The sequence below is a fragment of the Sminthopsis crassicaudata genome, chromosome 1 (genome assembly GCF_048593235.1).
Source record: "Sminthopsis crassicaudata isolate SCR6 chromosome 1, ASM4859323v1, whole genome shotgun sequence".
Lineage (NCBI taxonomy): Eukaryota > Metazoa > Chordata > Mammalia > Dasyuromorphia > Dasyuridae > Sminthopsis > Sminthopsis crassicaudata.
Window position 1 is genome coordinate 748,904,791 of NC_133617.1, and position 21,095 is coordinate 748,925,885.

At 38.7% G+C, this 21,095-nt stretch overlaps 1 protein-coding gene across 3 annotated transcripts in view; it reads left to right on the forward strand.

Moving 5' to 3' along the window:
- Positions 1-21,095, forward strand: part of NME8 (NME/NM23 family member 8) — a 57,109-nt gene that overhangs the window by 9,991 nt on the left and 26,023 nt on the right. Inside the window, exons 5-8 of one of the 3 annotated variants that reach the window (XM_074284478.1) lie at positions 1,878-1,949; positions 7,306-7,422; positions 14,046-14,115; positions 19,333-19,406. In XM_074284478.1, coding sequence (XP_074140579.1) covers positions 1,878-1,949; positions 7,306-7,422; positions 14,046-14,115; positions 19,333-19,406 — 333 coding nt within the window. Of the gene's footprint in view, positions 1-1,877; positions 1,950-7,305; positions 7,423-10,141; positions 10,471-12,491; positions 12,558-14,045; positions 14,116-19,332; positions 19,407-21,095 lie in introns of those variants that run through there. The other 2 variants (XM_074284479.1, XM_074284480.1) reach the window with 2 other exon arrangements.

A 21,095-nucleotide genomic window follows, 5' to 3' on the forward strand; every position in this document is an offset into this window, starting at 1 on the left:
CAAGATCTCAATGTGTATATGTACATACTGTGTTTGGTCAATCTCTTATTTATCTCCTGTCTCTATGGAATTAAATGCATATAATTATTTCCTTAAGGAAATTCATTCTTTGCAATATTTCATATATTTTTATATGTATAATGTATATAGATTATATATAATCATTTTATATATAATACATATTATATATAATTACATATATAATTATAAACACATATATAATTAGATATAACAGATTGTTCTAGTAGATAAACATATTTGAAAGGTTGTCAAAATATATATCTATATATGTCCTTGGATGGTTTGCAAAATGATAGAAATATGTAGCATATCTCTATATGTCTATATGTCTATAGTCTTATCATATTTGATCCATAAGATAGCCCTGTCATTTTGCAGGTGAGGAAACTGAGGCCCAGAGAGATTAGTCCTTAGAGTCATACAGATGATAAGTGTCTGAGGTGGGATTGGAATCCATATCTTCCTGTCCAATCTCTTTTCCATCATACCCAGAAGCCTCGGCAGATGAACATGACTTTAGGATTTATAGGATTTATAATAGGAAGGGAGCTAAAAAAGTGATCATGTAATCTAACCTTTCTCATTATGCACATGAGGAATCAGAAGCCCAGAGGTGCTCATTGATTTTCCCAGAATTGCAAAGTTCACTAGTGGAAAATTGAGCACTTTTCCAACTAGTTTAAATGAAAACAGAAACTGCTTTTTCTGGGGCTGGGGATGAGTCGGCTGAGGTCCAGGGATTGAATATAGCTAACATCTGCCCCATTTCAGCTATAAGAGATTCCTGGTTTAGCCCTTAACAAGTTAAGTTCCTTATTTATCTATTAGCACGCTCACTTAATCTTTAACAAAGTTTCCTCGTTACTCACGGTTCTGGGTCAGAGAGACTGAGATCTAGATCGGAAGCTTTTCCACTGGAATCAGGACCGTGTCTGTCCCTGTTCGGGCGCCAAATTGCGAAGGTCTGGTCTAGCTCCTCTTGTCAGGATAAGTTAAAAGTCCTTGCCCCACGTTGGGCGCCAACAGGAACAGATTTCACTTCTCCAGGGAGTATCTCGGTAGTCTCTACTGCACACAACTCTATTTTTCCTAATTTTAATCCCTGGACCTCAGCCGACTCATCCCCAGCCCCAGAAGCAACCTCAGCTCCACCCCCATTCAGGAGTGGTACTATAGAGAGTATAATCAACATAATTGAGGAGCAGAGTTTACTTGTAACCTGGGTACAGATTGCTAAACTCTTGGCTGCATTAAGACGCACATCCCCTTGGTTCTTAGAGGAAGAAAAGATAGATGTAGATAAATGGAAGCTAGTGGGATATGAAATGAAAGAATTTCAAGCAAAAAATGGGCCTCGTTCAATCTCTGCAGAAGTATTTTATATCTACAACATAGTTCAATTAGCCTTAAACTATCAAGCAAGTTGTAGGAGAAGGAAAAGTTCTAAAAATGAACAGAGGAGGAAGTGTGAGGAAAAAAGGAAAGATCAAGATCTTTCCCTAGAGCAAGAGGATTTAAATGAGGAATTATGGTATGATTCTCTTGAAGAAGCTTCAACCCTGCCTAGAGAACAGATTATTGACAGGCCCACATCAACCCCACCTTCAGAGATGGAGGAAGAAAGAGGGGAAGAGGCAGAAACACAAACAGAATTGCCTGTGAAGAAGCCTAAGCCTATGACAAGATTAGAAAAAGCATTGGTTAAAGCTAAGTGAGAACTGAGGTTGTTTCTGGGGCTGGGGATGAGTCGGCTGAGGTCCAGGGATTGAATATAGCTAACAGCTTTTATACAGTTTTGGACCTGATGTGTATATACTAGCCTGTAATTGCATAAAATGTTTCCTTTTTATTTTCAGGCAGAGGCAGACAGTCTGATTACCCTGCAGCCATTTAGAGATAAATGTGAGCCACTTTTCCTCTTTAGTCTTGTAAGTATCACACCTATGCAGGCCATTATGTTGGCTAGTTTACACTCCTAGTAAAATTTGAACAGTAGCCCCCAAAACAATGGCCAAATTCCTTGATGAGGAGGGCTGTCCCTGTGTTACCCAGTACAATATCTATGAGCCCTTAAGCTTTTTGAGACCAGAGAACATGTGTGTTTTTGCCCTGCAAGCAGTGTCCAACCAGTAGTTGGTTGTTCAATAAATATTTCAAAGAATCCGGAAATCCTAGAGTAGTTGGCCAGGTAGTTGACTGGAAATCCCTTTTAAAATGTCCCTAGCAAATAGCCAGCCTCTGTTATCCATGCTTAAAGTCTGCCGTGTTGGGGAACTCCTTCTCACTTTGAGTAGCCATTATACTTTTGGAAATCTCCTCATTGGGATTCCCTCCCAATTGTCATCAGTTTCCCTGTATGATGCTGTATAGGACAGTGGAGTCAGTTGCAGTGGAATTGATTTGTCTAGAAATCAGGATAAATGACTGGAAAATTGCAGAGGGAAAATGTGATGGCTCTGGTATTGCCAGATTATAGAAGACCTTAAAAGTAGGCAACAGGCTTTAAATTTGAGAAGCAAGGGAATAAATGTTTCCAGAATGCTTCATTAAAAAAAGAGTCATCATAGGGGTAGCTAGAAGGTATCGTGGATATAGAGTGCTGGCCCTGAAATTAGGAGGACCTGAGTTCAAATCCAGCCTCAGACACTTACTAGCTGTGTGACCCTTGGCAAGTCACTTAACCCCAATTGCCTCAGAAAAAAAGTATTTATTGACATATTGTTTTCATGTCACTTTCACTGTGAATATATCCCATCTCCATGACTATGCAGTGAGCCATCCTATATAGCTAAGAATTAAAAGGGGTGGGGGTGAAAGTGGGGGAAGCAGTTCAGCAAAACTTCCCAATACATCACTTGAGTTTGATGGTATAAACAATGCTTCCAACTTGCACCCTTCCACTTGCCCTGCCCACCACTGCACAGGAATAGTTTTGCATCTCTTCTTTGAGCCAAGATTTTCCCATCCAAACCCAGAATGCTTATTTGATTTGACAGAGACTTAGGCAGTCTCTGTTCAGTGTCAGTCAACCAGATGTGCTTGCTCTGGGCCATACACCGGGGATGCAAACACACAAAATGAAATAATCTTTGTTCTCAAGGAGCTGCTGTTTGTCTGAGGAGTCTGGGGGAGGGTGGAGAGACAAGTACATACAGAATCAATAGAAAATGAATAAATGGAAATAAACACAGATTAGTTAAACACAAGATAGTTTGAAAGGGAAGGATCTAATTGGAGCTGGATCAAGGCAGGTTCATGTAGAGGTGGTGCTTAAATTGAATCTTAAAGGGAGAGAAATTGTATGAGTTTGAATGAAGCAAAAAACATTTATTAAGCACCGACTATGTGCTGTGGTAATGTGATAAGTCCTGAATATATAAAAATAAGCAAACTAATCAGGCCCTGCTCTCAAAGAGCTTCCCTTCTGATGGAGGTTGGAGGGAAAGGGGGGAAGGAGACAACATATAAAGAGAAACTAGAAAGAAGGGAGCCAGAGTGTAGGTGCTCTGGTTGGAAATGGCAGGAAGTGGTGTGTTAGCCTGTTCCTAGGAAGTAGAATGTACAGTCTCATCTCTCAATGTCCCAGAGACAGGGTCTCATTTTTGACAGCAGAGGGATGAGAAGTATGGCCAATGTGTATGGATGCGGTTTGGAAATAGGGTCCTGTGAGCCAGAGATGAAGAGGGAGGGCATTCTAAGTCTGGGAGATGACCAAAGCAAGGACATAGAGGATAGAGTGTTGTTTGAGTGTAAAAGAAAAAATAATTATAGAAGGTGGGAAGGGAAGTCATATATAATGAGCTTGAAAAGATAGATCAGGGCCAGATTAGGGAGGGAAAAATCAAAACAGAGACTCTATATTTTTATCCTAGAAGTCATAGGAAACTACTGGAGTTTATTGAATAAGGGAGTGATGTGATCACATGTGCGTTCCCGAAAAATCATTTTAGCGGCCTTGTGGAGGATGGACTGGAACCAAGGGGAGGGAAACCAAGACTTTGCAATAATCTAGAGGAAAGGGGAATCCAAAAGTAAACTAAGATAGCATGGTTGTGTAAGTGGGCAGCTGCGGGAGGATAAAAAAGAGAGGAATAGAAATAGCAAAATATGGCAACTGATTAGATATGTGGGGTGAGGCAGAGTAAAACATCTAGGACAAAGGTGAAGTTGGGAAGGTGGGAGCCTGTAAGGATTCCCTAGGAATAGGGAATTTGGAATAGTGGAAGGTTTTGATGGAAGGGAATTATTCGTTTGGGGCATGTTGAGTTTGGGATGACTTTGGAACATGTAGTTTGAAATATCTAATAGATAGCTGCCATTGTGGGACTGCAACTTAGAGGAGAAATTGAGGGTGAATACATCAATCTTTAAGTAATCTGGATAAGGATGATTATGAAAAAAATAGGGACCAATGAGGAAGTCGGGGACCTAGGACAGAGCCTTGGGGAACATTCTCATTTCTAAGGATACGTCTATCAAGGACAGAAAAGCTGTAATGATTGATCAGATAAACTTACCTGAAAACTCGGAGGAGACCATGTCACACTCAGAAATCGAGGAAGAAAGCCAAGGACCCAAGACAAGACCATCAGCCTTGGCAATAAAAAGTGGCTGTTAACCATGGAGAGAGGTTTCGGTTCAGCATCAAGAACAGAAGTCCAAGGATGATGAAGCAAGAGAAGAGAGGAACTGGTGGCGATTTATATAGAAAGCTGTTTCTAGGAGGTTGGCCTAGAAAGGAAGGACAAAGTGGGATGATTAGGAGATAATAGGATTTACTGAAGGTTTCTGGTTTGGTTATTTTTTAAGGTTAGGGAAGACCTGGGCCTTTTTGAAGATAGAAGACAAAGAGTCAGTAAATAGAGTATTTGAAGATTGGGGGAAGGGAGTAACCATTAAGGGAGGGATTAGCTAGAAAACATGAGATGGAAAAGGGATCAGAAGCACATGTTGGCTTTAGAGGGTTTTTTATTTTATTAGAGACTATATGAAAGAAGAGAGGATCATGTCAAAGAGTTTTGAGATGAAGAGAAGGGAGAAGAAAAAGAGGTCTCATGGGGGGGATCTTATTTTCTCAAAAAAATTAAGAGATATTTCCTGATGAAATTATGCTGGTGGATATATCTGGGCCATGTAGAATGTACAAAGCCAGCCAGCCCACATCCCTAATCCAGCATTGTTTGAGATTCTTCTGAATTTCCCTATTTTAATTGAGGGCACTGCCACCCTTCAGGAACCTGGGTTCACAACCTCAGCTTTATGCTTTTCCCTTTGTGTCCCCCTCCACGCCCACATCTGTGAGTTACTGAGATGGGTAAAAAAAAAAAAAAAAGTTAAGTTTTAGGATATTAAGATTTGGATTTTAGCAATCAATATATACACAGTTGAGATAATTCATATAGTGAATAGAGCTGCTGGAATTCATCCTTTTTTCTTATGTAGTTACTACTGGTTTGATATTACAAAGGTCTGTGAATGTCTACTGACCCTTAATATTCCTCTTCCTTGACCCCTGAGGAGTTTGCCGTGACTGATCTATTGGATTTTTTTTTTAATTTTTATTTTTTGCTGAGACAATTGGGGTTAAGTGACTTGCCCAGGGTCACACAGATAGGAGGTGTTCAGTGTCTGAGGCCAGATTTGAACTCGGGTCCTCCTGACTTCAAGGCTGGTGCTCTATCCACTGTGCCACCTAGCTGCCCCTGATCTATTGGATTTTAATGAACTCCTGGGACACTGAAGGAAGGTTAAAGGAGAATACCCAAGAACAGGGAAGAGAAACTGCTTAAACCAAGTGATAGGAGAAGCAGCTACCATGAATTTGAGAGTCTTGATCTTCACTGGCTCCCACCTACCACTCCATTTGAATTTGTTCCAGCTCTTCCTAAACTACACCACTAGACTACAAGGGGTTGCCTGAACTTGAATTGTAAGAGGGTATTCCTGTAGAGGGTCACAGTCAGTGGGGAAACTCTGGGTGAGGTTTAGACCTTTCAGCCCAGAGGGAACCTGCTAACCTTGTCTGGTTCGACTCCCCATCTCCTCTAAGGGCTCTCGGCCTTCCTGAGAATCAGGGGGCAGTGACAACCTGTGCTGAGATTGAAACAGAGTGATAGCAGGTGGAAGAGCCATAACAGGTGTTAAACAAGAGCAAGTTATGTATGTGATCCCACATGCTCAGGGTTGTTTTTAGTACATTATATAAAGAGGAAGGCCCTTGAAATAAAGGGCCTCCATTTTCCCACCATCCTCAGGAGTCGTACCTCATCACTTCTCCACTAGGAAGGTATATTTTAATCACGCAAGCTTGGGGGCTGTAGAAAGCAGGACATGGCATATTCCATCCTCGATTTCACTTCTCAGTCCTGTTTTCTTTGAAAGCTCAATTTGGATTCCATCTTCAAGACTCATTTAGATTCCATCTCCTTGGTGAAACTTTTTCTATCCCTCACCCCACCTCAGGAGTTAGCCTACAATCTGAGATTAGAACCTTGTGTTTATCTTCGTACTTGTAATTTTCTACTCCCCCCCCCCAATAATTTATATCTCTTATGGTAGGAATGTCTTTGTTTTTTTACATTCTATTTCATCACCTTGCAGCACACTGTCTTGCTCATAGTCAGAATTTTATTGATATTATTTGAATAGGAGGAAATATTCATCCAGTATTCCAAAGTGGACCAGAAGTGGGAGCCACGGTATACAGGAAGGCATTTGCACAGTGTGGCTGGGGAGATAAAGGAGGCAAGACTTCGTGATATTGGGGTCTGCTTTATGAAATATTGACAACCAGCTTTATTTTTGTCAAAGTGGATCTCATGAATACCTTTTGATTTCACACCACTTTCATTTTGAAAATGCTCTCCTCTTCCTATCTTTTTAATCTGAAGGCTTTCTTGTTAACAATGAGAGATGTATAAGGAAAAATAGCTCACACAGTGATGCTATCCGAGATCTTCACTGGCTCCCACCTACCACTCCCTTTGAATTTGTTCCAGCTCTTCCTAAACTGCACCACTAGACTACAAGGAGTTGCCTGAACTTGAATTGTAAGAGGGTATTCACACAGTGATGCTGTCTGAGACCATTTTGCTCTAGTGATTTACTGTGTTTCCAATGAGACGAGGGAGATATGTTTAGTGATCATCATCTAGTAGTTTATTTTAAAGCAACTCATTGTAATAATGAAAAAGGAAACTTTGAACAAAGATCAAAAAACAATTGAAAAAGTGGCTGTGAAACTGCACTGAGAATATGATTTTTCTTTTTCCTCTTTTCTTTCAGAATGGCAAAATTATATCAATGGTTAAAGGTGCCAATGCACCACTATTAAATGCTAAAGTGACTCAACTAGTAGAAGATGAAAGGAAAATTTTAGCAGGGGAAATGGACCGCCCAGTGGTAATTTATAAAAACATCTTGCTTTCTACTTGTGACATTATGAGACTATGAAATGCTGAAAAATTCTCAATTCACCAATGCCCTTTCTACTAACACAGTTCATCAATCAATGCTCAATTAATAGGTATCCTTTGAGTGCCAGATACTGAGGGTACGGATAAGAATTAAACAGAATTTCTTCCTAAGGAAGGACATTGTAGTAGGAGAGATTGTATGTACATATGTAGGTATAAACAAGATATACAAAAAATGGCTAAGGTAACCTCAATGGGGAAGAGGCTAGCAGCTGAGGGACTCAGGAAATGCAGCTGGTATGCTCTGTCCTCCTCAGGGCATCCTGTGCCACTCTTGGCCAAGTTGCCCCCAAATCCTCCTTAAAGAACCTCTTCAATGCCCTGAAGGCTTCATCTTGGTTTTCTCATGGAACAAAAGTTGCTCAAGAGCTCACAGCTCTGCTATGGATGCTATGGATTGTGTTGAAGTACTAAAAACTGTTTTGGGGAGACCATCTTGGTGAAGGGAAATGTTAGGTTCTTACTAAATGCTAATGAGATAATGAGATATTAGGTTCTTACTAAGTGTTAAAACTTGACAACTCCCTTTTTCCTCCAGAGCTGCCCTCTTTATCCTCCCAGAGAATGGGCGTGCGATAATGCAAGGGCTTCTGGGAAGAATTACTTCAACCAATGAATTTGCTCCTCCTAAGCATGCAAGCTCTTCCCCAGGAATTCACAAGTAAAACAGGGAAAGAAACAAAATAATGTAGGGGAGGAACTCACTCCCATCTGGTAGCTTCCTCTCAATTAATTATTCTCCCTAATTCGGTCCCTCATTTTGTTGTTTTTGTGTTGCTGAAGGACTCTAAATACTATTGGTACCCTTTCCCTAACTTGTCAGCTGATACCCTCCAAACTTGCCAGTTGGGGGCAGAGCTCTGGTCACTCTAGCCTAGTTATAGCCATGCTGGCTGCCTATTTCTTACACTGAATATGTGCCTTTTCCCAAAGTCTTTCCTACAGTTTCTTTGTGTCCACAATTCATGATGAGTAACATTCTTATCATGTAGGTTATAGTTGAACAAAACCATCACTGTATCAATAAACAAATAATTTGTTACTTGAGAGGAGGAGGAGACTACTTGGCTGAAGGAATAATAAGTAACTTTCTCTGGGGAAATTTTTTCAAAACTTGCTTTCCATTATGTTCGCGGTAGGAAACCAAACAGATTGGTTACAATTGCAGATTACAGATTAAAAGTGTTTTTCATCTTCCTCAAGTTCCAACAGTTAAATGCTACTTACCTTTAAAATGTATTGAACCCCTTAGTTCTTCCATCAATGAAAGCATCTCTGAGTCACAGCACTTGGTGATAAAAGGCCAGGAAGTGCTTCCATGCCCAGGGCACTATGTGGTCCCATGGAAAATGTACTGAATTTGGCATTTGGATCTCACCTCTGCCACTCCCTAGCTATGTGACCTTGGGCAAGTCAATCCTTAACTCCTTTTGGCCTAAATTTACTCATCTTTAAAAATGGAAGGTTCCAACTTATCTCTGATTGTAGAGTATCAGTTTTATTTGATAAACTCAATCCATTCCTAGGATATTTTTGGGGAAAAAAATCTATTTGGATGTCAGTTTTATTTTGTCGCTTGTGGATCAAAAAGTGATTTATTTGAAAACCAAACTTCCCTAACACCAATTTATTCTGAGAGAGAGCACATTTCTAAAGAACTAAAGTTGAACATTATTAAGAGGAAGATGGAGAAGGGAAGGGGAATATTGGGTACGAGGAAGTTATATCTAATAACAAACAAGAAACTTGGGCAGGAAAAGCTGTGTCTTGCAGGTCATGGAGAAATATGTCATGGGAAAACAAGTTGGATTGATCATGAAACAAGAGAGAAACATAATGGTTAGCTCATGTGCTCCATCAGTGGCCATGCCATGTTGAGGAAGGTCTTCACTGGTCTTTGGACCCTTTATGCTTGATATATAGGAGATCATAGTCCTTACCTCTGCTTCCTAGGAGATCTTTCCTATTTTCCTCAGCTGTTGGTCCCTTGATCCCTAAGATTACTTTACATCTAATCTGCAGAAATGGATTTCTACCTATTCAAGTGCTGGTTTTCTCCCCTATTAGCATGAAAGGCAGGGATTGTGTTTCCTTTTCTAGTATCCCCAACACTTAACATTGTGCCCTGGCTCAGAGTAAATATTGAATAAATTCACTGACTAAAGATTCATGTAGAATATACAGCCATGGTTGGAGGATAATTTATATCTTAGGAACACAAGCTGACATTGATGAGATGACAAACCCATTGGAAATAAAAAAGCCCTGTCACAGAGTAGTTTAAAATGACATTTTTTTCTGATGTGAATTTGAACAATTTTTTGATCATTTGTGTTTCTTCTTTCAAGTATTCCTGTTCAGATTATTTGTTTACTTATTATATGAGGGTGGAGTGAGGTAAGATAGACTATTCACTGACAAATTTGTGCCATTTATTTATTAGTTTGGAACAAGAAAATCTCCCAGCACCACACATTGTGTGGAGGGGAGGCAGGATTTTCAAAAGCCCAAACAACACAAACTCAGACAGCTTATCCCAAGCTGAAAAAGCTTTGAGGATGGTCCCAGGGACAGACTATTACTGTGCTTCAAGGGCTTGTAGAGGTGGGTTCCAAGAACCTCATTACCAGAATTCTGCCATTCAATGATGAGTTTTTATGTCATAGAGATCCATGAATCACAAACACAGAATGCTCCCTCTTCTGTCTGGCCCTCTTCTGCTCCTGAAGGGTAGGATAAGTCAGAATGGCAGAAAACAACTGGGACAAAGAATAATAGTTTATAGACTTTATAACAGCTTATAGACTTCGTATAAATATGGAATCAAGGAGTCAGATCTAGGGCTAGCAGGCATTTCAGAAACTATTTTACAAATATGAAAACTAAGGTTCTATAGGTAGTTAGGAGGAAGAGCCAATATTTGACCCCAACTTCTCTCAATCCAAAGCCAAATTTCTTCTCCAAAATGATAATGGTAACTAATATTTATAGAATTCTTACTATGTACCAGGCCCTGTGCTAAGTTCTTTATAATTAACTATCTTATTTGATGCTTCCAATAACCCTAGGAGGGAGGCCCTTATTTTACAGACTTGCCTAGGATCCCATGGCTAGTGTCTAAGTCTGGATTTGAGTTTAGGCTTTCCTGACTTTCAGGCTGGTGCTGTATTCAGTTTACCACCTGGCTCCCCCTATTTTCCATAATGACCAGTAAGACTGGAGTAACAGAATCCTCTTTGAATTTCAAAGTTGGAAGGGACCAAAGAAATAGGTGGTCTGGCCCAACAGAGTAATGAGTGACATCTGGCCCATGCTTTGTGTTTATCTACGGTATCAGGGAGGTCAGTTTAACCTTAAAGTAAATTAGTTTAACCTCAGAGGCTGGGTAGATTAATTGTGGCCTAGCATCCACATTGAAATGTTGCAGATAGAGACAGAATTTTTATGTGAAGGAAGCAAGCTTAAAGACCTTTTGCAACATAAATAAGATATGAATGAAGGAAGGAATGAAAAAACACTTATTAAGTTCTGACTTAATAAGTCTATGCCAGGCACAGAACATCTAGTCACAGGGATCATTTTTACCAGTTGCAAAAATCTCTAGAGAAACAGCCTTCATGTCTCAGCTGATGTTTCTCCCTTGTCTTGTATCTTTCTACTAGCATGCAACGGTGGCGTTTCAGCTATGGGTCTGAAACCTTAACCTAACAACAATTGAAAATCTTGTTTTCTGAGTTTTTAAGTGAGAGGGAGCTCACTTCTCTTGAGGTGATCCATTTCATTTGTGTCTGGTCACAGGCCTTCTTAGGAAGGCTTTCTTCACCTTGAGCCAACAAGGACATCTTTACAGATTTTTTTTTTTGTTTGTTTGTTTTGTTTTGTTTTGTTTTGTTTGTTTGTTTGTTTAATCCTTTGCTTCTGTTTTTTCCCATCAGGGCAAGCAGAACAAAACTAATTAGTGCCTCTTGCTATAAGTGAACCTAAGAGAAAAAAGGATGTTGTAGCTCAGAGGAAGGATGCCTTACTATTTCCCCTCGGAGAGGCGAATAAAGGAATTGGCAGAGCTGGATTTATCATGCTTCCAAAGACAATCCCAAATGCCATTTCATAGGATATTTCATCTTTGTTGTTGTTGTTTTTGCTGAGGCAATTGGGGTTAAGTGACCCAGAGTCACCCAGCTAGGAAGTGGTATGTGTCTGAGGTCACATTTGAACTCAGGTTCTCCTGACTTCAGGGCTGGTGCTCTACCCACTGCACCACCTAGCTGCTCCTTGATAATCTTTTATTACAGTGTTTATGATAAATATTGTCAAAAAGACTAGCCAAAAATCACTGCAGCTTGTGCAGTGTTTTGTTGTTGTTGTTGTTGTTGTTGAGGTTGAGGAAGTAGAGAAATCATTTTAAGACTTTATAAGAAGCTCCACATTAAACCAATGTATACTTTTATATGTGGTGGCAAATATAAAAGTAGGAATAGGAAAAGATGGCAAAAGATGGTTCAGGAGCAAAGGTCAAGCTAAGTAAAAGGCTTGTGGACAGTACTAAAGCCCATAGGCAATTTTCAAGAGTGCTTTCTTCATAGAGTTGAAAGATGTTGGATACGAGAACCCAGTAATATTACAGGATATAAAAAGAAATTTATTACATTTGAATAGACAGAAAATAATTGATTCCTTGTGAGATATTTCCAAGTTAGCCATCTGTGTCTAGTTTGACCAGAAACATAATAGTGGAAGGGTAAAAAGTATAACAATTTAGAAGAACAGTTAAGAATCAAAAGATTTGGTACACACAGGGTTTCTTCCTTTGGACCATTCCAAGATAGCTCTGCTGCTCTCTCCATATACAAGATTTACTTGTCATAGCTCTTTGCTACTGGTTCATTTAAGACTGATTTAAGAAAGCTTAACTGGGCTAGGAAGTGATTTGAGGGATGTAACCATATATCTCAGTTTGTCGTAGGTCATATTCCCACTTCTTTTTATTGTGTTCAGAAACAATCTTGTATAACTAGAATTCTGGCTCCCCCTTGGAAAAGATCACCTTTTTGCCATTGCCAGGTAGGTGCTGCATCTGGGTTATTTGAATTTGGCTTTATCAAATTCATTTCAGCTTGGTATCTTACAAATTCTGGTGATTTGAAATATGTCTCTTGTTTCTGAGAATTATTATGATATAATTTATATATAGTTTATATAATTTATATACAGCCATATATAGTTTCTTTTACAATCCAAATGATCTTTATGGTTAATAAATTTCATTTTATCCTGTATTCTATCTTATTCTATCATTCTTCCATGTCTTTTCTAGTTGATAATTCTCTGTCCATTTTCTTGCTTTTATGGCTTCAGAAGTTCTAGTGTTTGGAAATAGAATTTTGTTTTCCTCTATTCTATCTTATTCTATCATTCTTCCATGTCTTTTTCTAGTTAATAATTCTCTGTCCATTTTCTTGCTTTTATGGCTTCAGAAGTTCTAGTGTTTGGAAATGGAATTTTGTTTTCCTCTATTCTATCTTATTCTATAATTCTTCCATGTCTTTTTCTAGTTGATAATTCTCTGTCCATTTTCTTGCTTTAATTGCTTCAGAAATTCTAGTGTTTGGAAATGGGATTTTGTTTTCCTGTTTTCTACCTTATTCTATCATTTTTCCATGTCTTTTTCTAGTTGATAATTCTCTGTCCATTTTCTTGCTTTAATTACTTCAGAAGTTCCAGTGTTGGGAAATAGGATTTTGTTTTCCATTGAAAGTATTATTTTCATACAGCTATAATTGAAAAGGACAAGGAAAACAAGAACACTGCCCTAAATCTATTTCTCAGGAGCATAGGATCTAAGGAGAAGGAAAGATGATAGTTCTTCCCCACTCAGTCTAGTGCATGGTAACCCTGGTGTGAATGATTGAGTCCATCTTGGGATATCCCATCATACCACCTGAAGGAAGAAACCATGCTTTAGGTAGATCTCAAGCTACAGCCCATGAGAAGAGGCTTTTCTCACTCAAGTGGTAGCCTTTGCTGAATATTTCTATTTGTACCAGTTGCTCCTGAAGCAGGTCCCTTATGATGGGTGTCCCAATTTTATGTGATCTGGACACATGGCGGAGTTCTATCATGTTTGTATCCCCAGCATTTAGCACAGTGCTTGGCACATAGTAAGTTCTTTATAAATGCTGATTAACTTGACATTCATTCCATACTCACATTTGTACATCCCTTATTCTTCTTTAACCAGTACATAGTTTCTTGTAAGGAAAATTTAAAATGGAAGAAAAAAAAACCCAATAGTCAAGCTGTGTCTGATAGTGCATGTAATTTCTCCCTGTAGTCTTCCACCTCTGCAATGAAATGGAATGAGATTCATTTTTTCAAATTTTGTCTTAGAACATAGGCCATAGGAATCTGAGTTTAAAATTTGTTTATTTTAAATTTCTATAGATACTGTGTATATTATTTTCATTACTCTAGTAGCCAGTTTTTAAAAAAAATTATTAATCAGGATATCAGTCATTATCTTCTCCTTGTATTTTCTCCCTTCTCCTGTAGCTTCCTGAAATACTGCTTATTGATTCTGATGAAGACGAAGATGTGGATGAAATTCTAGAAGTACCTGTGGGCAAGTATTATATTTAAATTAAATGGGAAGCACTAAACCAAAGTTACATGGCTCTTGAGTGTAATCATATGGGTCCCCCAAGCACAAAAGTACTCCTCATGGCATGGAAGTTACTCTTGTTTCTGAGAGCACACTGGCACAATCCAAATTTTGGCAGGTCTAATCCATTTGAAGAGGCTTCCGGTATGGTAAGGCAGCTGGAATCTTTGGTCTGAGTCCCCTCTCTTTATGGATGAGGCTATTGGCCATCAGTAGATTGATCCCTCAACCAGATGATGAAATCTTTGGTTGTGGTGACCCATAAAACACAGTATCTCTTCAGATTAAAGAGACCTGCTTGTGATGCTGACAGAGCATGCCTTATGGAGGAAATTCTGAATTAACTTCATGGGCATGAAAAAAATTCAAGGGTCTTGAGTCAGAGGTTAAGGGCATCTTGGATCTTTTGAGGAATCATACCTTGTCTTATATTATCCTTTAGTCATCTGATTCTTTAGTGTTTTTTTAAAAAGAGAGGCAACATAAAATATTGGTCTTTTCCTATGGTCGCTTGGATAATTTAGTTACATTTTAACAACCGAAATGAGAAATCCACCCTCCCTTTATTTAATTTTAGGGTAATGTGAAGTGCCCAGCACATAGTAGGTATTATGTGAATGCTTATTTCCCATCTCTTTTTGAGTCTATGGAATTGAAGTTGATGGGAGTTGACTGTGGGTTAAAAATACCATGGAACTTTTTGCCTGTTTTTTAAAATCCTGTGAGTAAATCTTATCTATATCTAGTCTTTGACCCCTTTATATTCTTCAAGACATGAGCTCTGTCTTCAGTGATCCTGGCTGTAACTCACAGATGATTCCCAAGCCTGCTTTTGTCCATAGCCTTCCTAAGATTTTCCACAAAGGCTCAGTGAAAGGTGTCTGAGACCATCCTTTCATTCTCTTTCCAGTGGCATTCTTCACCAGAGTGAAGGACTCATTCTTCACAGATGGGACACCAGATAGTAAACTGGGTAGGAAAGGGCCACTTTCTCTATGGGTCCTGGTCCCCATGGAGGGCAGTTAGGACTTTTGTCTGGGTTTACTTGTCTTTTTCCATTTGAGAGATAGGGGATGGAGTCCTTGATCCAGATGGACCCCGTCATGGAAACTTGTAAACCCAAGACTCTGACTTCTTCTGTTCTGGGTTATTTACAGACTTTGGTGTGAAATCCAAGTGTTGGGGCCTTCTAAGTTTCCAGCTTGGAGGATTCCATTCTCCTAACCTAGAACTGAAACAAAACAAACAAAACTGAGACTCCAGAGATCCTAAAAGGAGATGTGACTTCCCATGCTCAATTTATTACAAAATGTCCCCATAGTGAGTGAATGAGTCCTTCACTCCTGGATGCTACCAGAAAAAGAGAGTGACTGCCTCAATCAGATTGAGAAATGAACTCAATCTTGACTAGATACTGATGGAAAGGGGCAGCTAGGTGGTGCAGTGGATAGAGCACCAGCCTTGAATTTAGGAGGACCAGAGTTCAAATTTGATCTCAGACACTTTAACACTTCCTAGCTATGTGACCCTGGGCAAGTCACTTAACCCCAGCTTCAGGGAAAAAAAAAAACTGATGGAAAGAGGCTACTCCCATCCATGCAACAGGCCAGTATATGGAAGGCCTTTCCCATAATCAGAACCCCAGCATCTCTCATATGACTGCCTCCATCTTAGATGCTCTGGGCACGTGCCAAAGCCCTGTGATACTTAATAATGTAGCATTTTCATAATAGTGTGTCTTTCTATTGCCTCTGGGTGTGGAGAGCCAGCTGTAAGTTCTCCAAGTGACTTCACCTTGCTTAAGTCGTCCAAAGGATTAAGGGTTGCTCAAATATTATCATGGTTTTAAAATGATCAAAGTAGAGCATCTTTAGATATAAAAATAATTTTATATCACTATTCTCACCTAGCTTTGTTTTAATTAAAAGTTTTTCTAAATGATTTCCTGGGAAGGGAGGCACAATCCTTTTAAAACTAGATACAGAGGAATCTGACCTTGTTTTGGGTTGTTTTTAATGGAGGAGAAATTAATCCAAAGGTAAATCACTCAGTCAACTTCACACATAAAGTTCAGAAATGTTCTTTAATAGGTTTAAAGTATTTTTTTTTGAAATGAAGATGTTTGCAGAAATTCAGTGTTCCTGTGCAGAAGCAGGGTGGCCATCAGCTTTTCCTGTTTCTGAATGATTCCAAGCTGTGTGCATTGACAAGAAAAACCCCTGAAGAGAGAAGGGAGTTAAAATCTTTGAGGACTTTTTTAGTAACTAAATGAAAAAGTGTTTGGAAATGTATATAGCTACACTTTTGAAGAAATAGACCTCAAAGAATGTTGGAAACGGAGTAAAAGTTAGGAGGGGATTAAGTACTGAATCATGTGAAAATGAAGAAGCTAGAGGAAAAATGATCTTTTTAGATAATCTAATTGAAAGGGGAATTTTAAAACTGAAAGATTGTGAAAGTTGGACAAACCTCATCAGAGATTCCGGAACTGTGGACAAATCATAGACAATTTGGGGGATGAGTTAAAATAGGAATGGATAGTTATGTTTTACTTAAGCCAATCATAGAACCAGCATCAAAATCAGCAATGATGAAATTAAAGAAAAATGGAAAAGGACCCTAGTTGTATCTACTTTGTATTTCTTTAAATCTTGCTCCAATTACCTATCTCCCTTTAAAATATAGTTTCTATTTTTATAGTAAAATCATAATTGAGTGGAAGAATTGTGATCTCTTTAACGCAGTTAAAACACATAAGGCAAATCTAGTTGTTCAAACCATGAAGCTCTAACAAAGACCCTACTGTTTATCTGAGGATGTCAGCTTGCCATATATACCATGCTCCCCTCACAAAAAAAAAAAATAAATAATAAATAAATAACAACCTCAAAATTTACATAGTGCTACTTCCTCATAGATCTTCATCTATAAAGTGATGACATAATCCAACAACACGCAAATATAGAACTTGGATATAAATAAATACATATTTTTTTCATTGTGGGTTGAAGGAGAAACTATTTTATATCATTGACCAAAATCATGGGCTTGTATACAATTGATGAATGGTAAATACAGAAGAAATTATGGGAGGGAATTTAGGAATTTTCAGGGCATATGACTCATTTTTGAGGAGAATGGCATTGACCATTACTCCTGGGTCTCCCATTAGCCATATTCATCTTTAGTACCTCTAAAAACGAGAGTAGCAGCGTACTTGGATTGGATTCAAGAAGACTCGAGTCTGAATTCCACCTTCTACATTTAATTAGCTTTGTAACTAAGAGCAAGTCACCGAATCCCTCATAGTCTCAATTTCTTCATCCGTAAAATATCTGTAAAAAGGTTGTCATATAGTTCAAATGACATAATGCATGCTGAGCACTTTGCAAATGTTAAAAAGCTATATAATTGCTCGGGTTTTCACTCTTAAAAGACCTATAATCACTTCTTTGAGTCCATTTACTGACTCAGATAACTATCCTTCTGGGTCTAAGGAGATGGCCTTTTGAAATTTCTGGGAAATGCAAGACAACTATAAGAAGCATTTGATCATCTAAGGGCCAGCATTCTGGGTGGCTGGGGTCAGGAAGAGAACAGTACTACATGCAAGGCCACATGGGAGCCTCACCTATCCATGATGGCTGTAAGCTTTCCCGACACATGCAAGGTCAATGATGTCTCTTTGAAGTTGGCCAGAAAACCTTTTGAGGAGTTGGAATGGATTATTGAACCTACTGGAAGAGGAGGAGACACTGAGGAATACATTGCTGGCATCCCATGCCACTGTTTTCTTGCCTGTTTGCACAATATATCTGTTGGGATTTTCTAGGCATTTGGAAATAGAGGACCTGGATATAAATAAATACATACTTTTTTCATTGTGGGCTGAAGGAGAAACTATATCATTGACCAAAAACCAAAGCAAATAAGCAATGACCACCAAAATATTTTGCTAAATACACACAATATTAGGGGATATATTGAAAGGCAGAACCAATGTGCAAATATATCACAAATGACCTTTATACAATGAAAATAGAATCTTTAATGAAGAATTCTAAAGATTTAATACACACAATTATCTCTAGAATCACACAAATTTATGATAATTTCTAGAAAGAGAATTGTGATAGATTAATACCTTCCTTGGACACAAGGCCATGAGAATTTCCCAACTCGTGTGTGTATGTGTGTGTGTGAGAGAGAGGGAAAGAGAGATAGACACACAAGAGACTGACAGATAAGCATAGACAGACTGAAACAACTTTGAGCTGTGAGAAGGGAGAAGATGGGAGGATAATGAGAATATCTTACAGCTAATCAGAAAGGAAACAGGTTGAAAATCAAGAATCCAGCAGTCCAAAAAGTGCCGTCTACCATTTTCAGAGTAAACAAACTTTTGATGTCCTAGTTATGTCTCACCATTTACTACCTTCTAAGGTGTCTTGCAGCTCTAAAGGAATTATTCTGTTTCCCCAAGATTTAAGATTGCTCCAAAATTGAGAAACTCTCTTGTTCTGCCCACAAAAGAGTTAAGAATAAAAAAGAATTAAAAAAGAGTAAAACAATAAGCATTTCTATAATGCTTCAGAATTTGCAGAATCATATTCACACACACACACACACACACACACACACACACACACACACACACACACACACTCTTAAGCTTGTTTGATCCCCAATTGAGGTGAAGTGACTTGCCCAGAGTGTCACAGCTAGTAAAGTATCAAAGGATAAGGTGTGTCTGTAGGTAATCAAGAAGGTAGATATGACTCCATTCTCAATAGCAAGCTGCCTCTTCAATCCATTCCATGTGACTCTTTGGGGAATGAAGTTTTGTATCCTGACCTGTTCACAAGTGTTGTCATCTCTCTTATGTGACCCGTTTGAGGACCACTGCTGTGCTAATTAGAAAAAGGTTGGGAATATAGGGGGGTTATTTTATAACTTGCCCCTATTCAAACAGGTTAAAGGCATTGGAGATCTGCTTCAATTCTACCAAGGATGCTGAGCTAAGCCATTTGGTAAAATGGCAAAATGAGATACAGATGTGGCTAACTGATAGTTACATGTTAATTAGATAGCCATTAATTAGAAATTAGAAGTTTGCATTTTAGTACAAAATCCCTCATTGGTTATTTTGTAAGAAAAACCAATTTATTTTTATCCTAGAGGATACATACAATGTAATGATAATAAGACCAAATGCCGTGGAAGACGAAAGAGTAGAAGAAATTAGACAATTGGTGAGTAATTTTAAAAGAAAACATATGGATGTCAAAAGGGTAAGATTTTCCTCAGTGATCCAGTTAGTGGGGAGAAATGCTTCCAATACCATGGTAAATTCCAATTAGGTAGCATCATTCTTGAGTCCAGGTTAGCTTCCTATTTCTCTTTGCTTATAGCTCATTATTCACTTTATTATTGTCTTTGGAAGTCAAAGGAAAAGCAGAAAAGAAGAGGGAAGGAGAAGGGAGGAGAAGAAGGAAATAGGATTGAAAGGAAGGAAATAAGAAAAGATTAGACAAGTTAAAAGGAAGAAAGGAAAAATCAAAAAATGGAAGAAGGGACAAAAGGAGAAGAGAATGGGGAAGAAAAAATAAAGGAAAAAGAGAAAGTTGGGGGAAGGAAGGGAGAAAGAAATATTTTTTCACATTTAGGCTATACATGTCCCTTAACAGGACATTGGAGGTACAGATCAGTTTTCAATTGGAGAGGAAGTCCTATTCTAGGAAAAAAAGGGTTGTCAGGGAGAACCAGGTTCAGCAAAGGAGTCATGAAGATATCCTTGTGATACTGGAATTCTAGTGGTCAGAATACTTTCTATTAAGTAATGATTTGAGCAGATGACTTAATACAGAAAGATCAAAATAGACAATAGATTCTGCCTGGGGAAATTTGTGGTATACCAACCAGAGATGGAAAAGACAGAGATATATAGATGAACAGGAGAGACACCCAGACACACAGAATACCGCTAAGGACCACTGAGATCATGATGCAGATCAAAACATGTAGCCTGTAGTCTAAGGAAGAATTTGTCATTTTCTTGATCTTGGGATAGCAATTGAACTTGAGCCAGGATCAAAGAAATTGACCAAAACCTTGGGCCTGGATGCTGTGGTGCTGGATACTCGGAGAGGGAAGTGTAAACACCTCAAACCCTAAGATGGAAATCTAGGTCTCAGCCATATTCCTCCCTTTCTTACCCATAAATGCCTACGGCTTTGAACCGCCATATACATGGGAAGTGCAGCTCAGTGAGAATAGCTGTGCAGTAGGAAGTTTTTCCTGGCAGCAAATGCTGCCAGTTGTTTTGATGACGGAAATAATATTTTACAATGAGAAAGGCCCCAAAGTGTGAGATGAACTGGTGCCACAAAGGATAACAAAGTGAGTGAGGATATTGGGACCTTAGAGCTCACCTGGTCTAATCATCCCATTTTACAGATGAGAACAAAGGGTATTAAGTAATCTAACCAAGATCATTAAGATCATAAATCCCGGGCTAAAATGGATCTTAGAGGCCATTTGGTTTTCTATGGCTTTGCCCTTTCACTGTACGGGTGAATTTAGCGGCTTTATGGATTAAATGAGTATTTGTCACCTGCCCTGGGAATCTGATAATTGTTTACAACATTATTTCTATGGGGAAATGTGCCCAGGCATTCCTAGCAACCAACTTAAAAGAATAGCATGTAAATTGACCTCTTAGGAGGTTGATAATCTCTTGTCAGCATTTTAGCCTTCAGCATCAATGTGACATCTTTCTATACCTCTGAATAATGCCTCTGAAAGCTCAAAGGAATAAGGGACAGACAAAGGCTTCCCTATTTGAATATTTAAAGCAGCTTAACAGGTGTAGTCTTTATAGGAAATGAAATCTGCTCCAAATGGTCTGTTAAGCCCTGGAGAGTAATCTGAGTGATTTCTTT